Here is a 5,907-nt window from a genome sequence, read left to right on the forward strand (position 1 = left end):
GATCATGAATAACCTGGTTTATCATGTTTCAAGTGAACATTATATCCCTGAATACGATCAAAACCAGGATACTAATGTGCCTGTTAACGTAATCAATGTTTCCATGGTTTCTCCTCTTAGTCATCTCCGTCTCAAGCGTCAGTGTCTAAATTGGATGTTACATTTAACTGAATACTTTTGGCATCTTAAACCACTTACTGATTTCCTGAACGTCCAATAATATCAGACTTGGTGCAGATAAAATGAATCTGCCGACACTCGCCACCATTTCCCATGAGGCTGCAGGATTCTTTCAGGATCTCCCAGGATTCTTTTTCTGAAGCTGCTCGATTTATCTCAGCCACAATCCACACAGTAGAACAACTTCCAACAACCTGGAGGGGAATACAGCAAATAATAACGGTTACATTGTCAGTGTAACCTTCTACAATAATCAGCATTGCATGTGGATGAATCACCTTTTTCCACATCCTGTCTCTGCTCTTGTTACGGTCCCCATTTCCAGGAAGATCCACAAGTGTGACGTGCCGGAGAAAATCATTCTTTGGCACCCTGAAGGTCACACACTTCACCAGGGGCCAATACCACCTCTTCACGTCTTGAGCATCTTCCTCTTTTGACTCACTTCGTGTGTATTTGACCAATTCTGCAGATAATTCTTTAGCCTAAAATAAATCATAAAACAAGAGACAATGCACGGCCATTTATTTAAGTGTTTAAGTGTGTTTTAAAAGATTGTGTTAAATAATTATTACAGCATAGCATTAGAAGTCTATTTGAAACCCTATCACTGAACGACAAAATCTATATAAAATAAAAAAAGTATCAAACCTTACGTTTATATTTTAGCAATGGGGAACAATTTGGTTTTTAAGTTTTGAACATGATTTTAAATTTAAAGCTGGTAGTGCCTTAAAATATATGGTTGAGGTTATTGCAACAAGTTAATTACTGTAGACATTTCCTTTCCTAAGTAGATATGGTTTTATAGTTATTGTAATTAGATTCCAGATAGATCAAGCTTCATTTTTGAGTAAATACCGAATTACATTTTGCATTTGGTGTCTATCATGAAACTACACCAACCAAGAGTTTGTTTTATGAAATGATATAAGTTTTAGTCTTACTTACAGTATCGCTTGTCAAAATCTTACTCTTGGAACTGAGAAATTCAGGAATTTCTCTGAAGAACTTTTTATCCATGAGGTTTTCAGGAGATTTGTTTCTCCATTCTTCTCCATACAGCATTGACAGCGTTTCAACACTGTCTAGATAATCTTCGTCTTTTTCCTGATCATCGTCATCACCAAGGAAATTAAACAAGGTCCACAACTCCTCTTTCCAATCCTAAAAAAACATTTTTTATTATATGGCATGTTGTGTTGTCAGCTTATATATTTATTTGCAGCTTCATCATAAAAGTTGAAATAGCTCTAAGTTAACAAACATATTTAGCTAATTTTACCTCTTTTGTAATGAACTCGATTTCTGCCTCATACTTTGGGTTACGCATGTTAGCCTCCACTTTAATCATCACTGAGGTACATGCACTGATGTCTCCAGAGGGCAAGAGATCCTGCACTCCAATGACGGCATTTATCAGAGAGCTCTTTCCAGCCCCCGTTCTACCAAAGACGCCGACCACCTCCCTCTTGTCTGTCTCCAAATGTTTGATGTTATTTCTGTGGTGCACGAGTTTGAATATGGGTTATTGATCAAATTAACAAATGTAACAAACACTAAAAGATTGTGTCAAAATCTTGCTTGACAACACTACTTACTTCAGGAACTTGTTGAACTTGTCGTCTTGGTCAGGTAGTTTATCAAGGACACAACTCATGATGTTTTTAACCTTAGACAGAATGACTTCTTCTGTAAGAGTAAAAGTAAAGAACTATTCAGCAGGAACCAATAACCAGCATATCCATTAAGATGTATTCCCAATTAAGTATCATTTTCATCATTTATATACTATGGCAGGTATCTAAGGCCATTATAACTTAATAAGACCTGTGTTGCTACATATATGTAAGTTCATTTGCTGAACAATAATACATTAAACACATTATACCTATTAACCCTACTTTCTAATATTTTGGAAAGTAATATAAATACCTCTTTTTGTAACTTGTTTATCCTCACGTGGTCGTTTTCTGGCTGGTGATTGGCTGGACTCATCCTGGAGATCCAACTTCCTCTTTCCTTGTGTTTAATTTTTTTGTAAATAACATTTTTTTTTATTAAAACATTTTTTTTTCAATACTGTTTAGATATAGCAGGTTTATTATTGTTTATAAAATATCAATAAACCTGCATATAATCCATAAGGCACTTTGTATCTCACCTTTATCATTTGTTTTGCTGGTGGACGGACAAACCTGAGGATGAAGAACATGAACATTTGACTCTTTGTCCTCTCACAGGGTGCTACAGGCTTGAACACACATCGTCACAATTCACACACACACCTACATTTGCATTTCATTTCCCATTCAAAACTCTATACAAAATAATATATACTTGAAACATGGCTATCTATCAAGTGATCACATTCAGCATTCTTTTAACCGAATGAACAGCACTATGAACAAATTAAACAGTTCACAGTTCTTCAGTTAAAGGGGACTTTGTCTCAAGACGCTTCAAATATCAATGCATGAAGGATTGAGTCAAGTTCAATGATAACAAGCATGGTCCATTTAAAGTTATCATTACCTGAGCAGAAACAGCTTCCTCCCATTTACATTGCGAATAAAAGAAATACTCTTGGTGGCCATGTACAATGTTGAACAGACAATGACAATACAAAAAGTGAATTAAACTGCATTCAACTAACTTCAACAGAAGATTCAGATGTTTCCGGATCTGTTGTGTTTTGTTCCTCCTAGTTAGAAAAGAAAATAGTCTCAAATCCATAATAGTAAAGAACTTTGATAAAATGATGGTAAAGTCAACAAGATATATTATACTCCTTTGTATGTAGATGTTGTATATTTCTTGAGATGAATGAGACCAAATAATAAAAATGCAGACACTACCTTTAACAACCTGAGGTTCTTTTGGAATATTGACTGTCGTCCCACTTTTGGGATCAAGGCAGCAATGTGATGATCTTCCAGACAAAAAAGACTTTCCTTGTCAACTTCGTGATCTGTAAAAAAAATGTAATTAAGAAATGTCAACCAATTGCAAATATCTGTAGATGTGTATTTTGCATGGGGTGAAATGTGAGTTCAGCTGTTGAGAATATGTTTTGAAAAGCATTACAACTTAATTCATATTGGTAATATTTTGTTATTTGTTATTTTCAGTCTTGATTTCAGTGCTGTTGAAAAGATGCTACAGAAAATGAGTTACTCTGAAGTTAATATTTAATAGTTGCCTCTCTGTGTGAAGATGAAGCATTTATGACTGTTTAAGTATGTCAGGGATATGTCAGAAAGTTACTGAGTAACGATGTTGAGGCAGATTATGTGTCTTCAAGTATATGCAGATATTTTAGTATTGGAAGGTCATATCGACTTTGTATAATATTTTTGCCCAACAAAAAGCATGTGAATACTTTACCTTTAAATGTTTGTATCCATTCGCTGAGATTCCATTCAGTTAATATGTTGCAAACAAAATCATCCATGATTAAGAATAGCAACTGGAAAGTAAACAAATAATTGTTTTAATCAACACAATAACTACTTGTGAGAGTTTTGATGTTAATAGAAAAAGAAAGGGTTATAGAAAGTGATAATGGCTGCCTAATGAAAGAGTCAATATGAAGCATGTTGGAAATATATGTCAGAACACAAGGTAAGCAAAAACAAATGTTTTAGCACAAGATCCGCTAAACCAGAGTGTATAATATAAAGTTATGCAACACCAATCATGCCCAATGACTCGAGTCTCATCAACATACTGGTTTACAGCGATAAGGCACGCATTCAAATCGATGTAGTTTGTTGTTTTGTTTTTCACAGCATCGCCCTTTAGATTTTCGAACGGGCAATAAGAGTCACTCGAACATCTTTCTTTATTTCATTTGTAGCTTTATTATACCAGGAAGTCCCATTGAGATCAATGTGTTTTTTCAAGAGCCCGAGACCAGGGTAGCAACTGAGCAACCACACAAGAAGCCCTAACACATTACAATTAAAATACATCATATTACAATACAATTCATTTACAAAATACTATGAATCGTTCCAAAGCTTACCCGTAGAGTACAGCCTGTAGATATGCATCCAAAATCAGGTTAATGGAGTCTCCTGCTCATTATCTCAACAACCGCCCAACAGTGACCAGGAAAACTACATTTACAGTCTCTTGTTTCCTCTCTATGAGGCGCGAAACGGTACTCCTCCCACACTAAGTTAATCATTATGTATGTTTGCATTTGGGTCTGAAATGTAAAAACCCTTGCCATTATCCTATTCCTGTTAAAGTGGTCCTTTCTCTAATCATGTAGGCATTTTTATGTCAAGTGTTTGTATAATTATTTCCTCTTAAGGGATGATTAAGAAATTCCGAATATGATTGTCACTTTAGTTGAACAAACAAGTCACAGAAATCTGAAACATGACACGGGGTCTCTAATCCAAAAAGGCTGGGATCCACTGGTATGTTAATATGCATCATGAGTGCATGATATGTCTACTGCAGTTGGTATTACAATAATCCACCTGCAATGTAGTGGAATTGTATAAAGTAAAATAAAAAGGATTGTAAGAAAAAGGCCACCTCTTTATGATTGGCTGTTGGATTTGGCCTTGTAAATATTGGGTGGCTCGGCTTTTGTATTACCTGCTCTTTAAACAAACAACATAATGGCACTTTGCACTTGAGTAGTGATATTTTCACTTAATTTGCAATATTTGCACAATGCACTTTACACATTGCATATTTGCACCATTTGTATCTATTAAAGTGTATTGTATTCCTGAAGATGGATTACGTAATCATTTAACAGTTTCATCTGGCTTGTGCTGTAGTCGGTATTTGACTCCTCCTGAAAGAGAGTGGAGTCAATAGGCTCCAGCTGTTGCCTAATTCCAAACCCAACCTACTGTATACAGCCTCCTACTCCATGAGATAGTTAACTCCCAAAAGTCAGCAAGACAAGTAAAACTCCACTTCAGCAGTTTATTTAAACTTTGGAGATCAGTGATGCCCAACATCAATAAACAGAAGTTGGCTAAACAAAATGTCCCTAAAAGAAAACAGAAGTAAGCTCAATGACAAGTCTCTAACCTGAACTGCTACATCTGAAACAAACAAAAAAAGGCAAATAAAATGGGGGTCTCACTCTTACTAGATTTCTTTTAAATATGCAATTTTTAAGGTGACAACAGAAGCGGAATATTTAAATATTGCAAAAATCACACATTTATCAAATTGATATTGAACACAACACACTTGCCAAATGGCCTGAACAACACCTAATGTTTTGGTGAGGATGTATATTTTAATTAAGTAATTTTGAGGTTTTTTTGAAGAACATAATTTGAAAAGAAATGTATTTTCAAATTATTGAAATTTCACAGAATATCAACACTATAAATAACATATCATACATATAAGATATAACAATAACATATATGTTTGGGTTGTAGATACACAATATTGACAAACAGGTTTCCTGACAATCTGAAAAGTTACTATAACTGCTAGCTTCCATGCAGAGCTGTGCTTTTGCTTCTGGTACAGCACTTGGCAGGGGAAGAGGAGAAAACGAATGACGAAGAACACCGAGGCGGATTGATGTTAGTCAGGAGAATACATCTAACTGCTGACAACACTAATTCAATCAGGAGAGACGGTTTTGATGTAATAATAATACACATTTATTGCGCAGATGCCCAAATGAATGTAATGTAATTTTGGCGATTAGGCCCCGTTGTGCAGGAAGTATCATTC

General features: G+C 35.2%; 1 protein-coding gene across 1 annotated transcript; it reads right to left on the reverse strand.

The window, feature by feature from the left end:
• Window positions 1–194: 194 nt before the first annotated feature.
• On the reverse strand, window positions 195–4,352 carry LOC104960692 (nuclear GTPase SLIP-GC-like). Its single transcript, XM_010788845.1, has 11 exons — window positions 4,208–4,352; window positions 3,568–3,649; window positions 3,039–3,151; window positions 2,837–2,884; window positions 2,345–2,378; window positions 2,116–2,202; window positions 1,782–1,872; window positions 1,466–1,682; window positions 1,132–1,347; window positions 459–665; window positions 195–374 (listed from the first exon to the last, which is right to left on the reverse strand). Exons 2-11 carry the CDS (start codon window positions 3,632–3,634, stop codon window positions 195–197), a joined length of 1,260 nt encoding a protein of 419 aa, XP_010787147.1. The 5' UTR covers window positions 3,635–3,649; window positions 4,208–4,352.
• Window positions 4,353–5,907: the final 1,555 nt, after the last annotated feature.

Source organism: Notothenia coriiceps, unplaced genomic scaffold (genome assembly GCF_000735185.1).
Source record: "Notothenia coriiceps isolate Sejong01 unplaced genomic scaffold, NC01 NC01_scaffold00032175, whole genome shotgun sequence".
NCBI lineage: Eukaryota > Metazoa > Chordata > Actinopteri > Perciformes > Nototheniidae > Notothenia > Notothenia coriiceps.

What these genes read in the sequence shown, in the direction of transcription:
- LOC104960692 (XM_010788845.1), bottom strand. Translation starts at nt 3,634, where the DNA reads ATGGATGATTTTGTTTGCAACATATTAACTGAATGGAATCTCAGCGAA. An exon ending in AGAACCTCAGGTTGTTAAAG is followed by an intron (nt 2,885 to 3,038) that starts GTAGTGTCTGCA and finishes TTTTCTAACTAG; the next exon opens with GAGGAACAAAACACAACAGA. An exon ending in TAAACAAGTTACAAAAAGAG is followed by an intron (nt 1,873 to 2,115) that starts GTATTTATATTA and finishes TTACTCTTACAG; the next exon opens with AAGAAGTCATTCTGTCTAAG.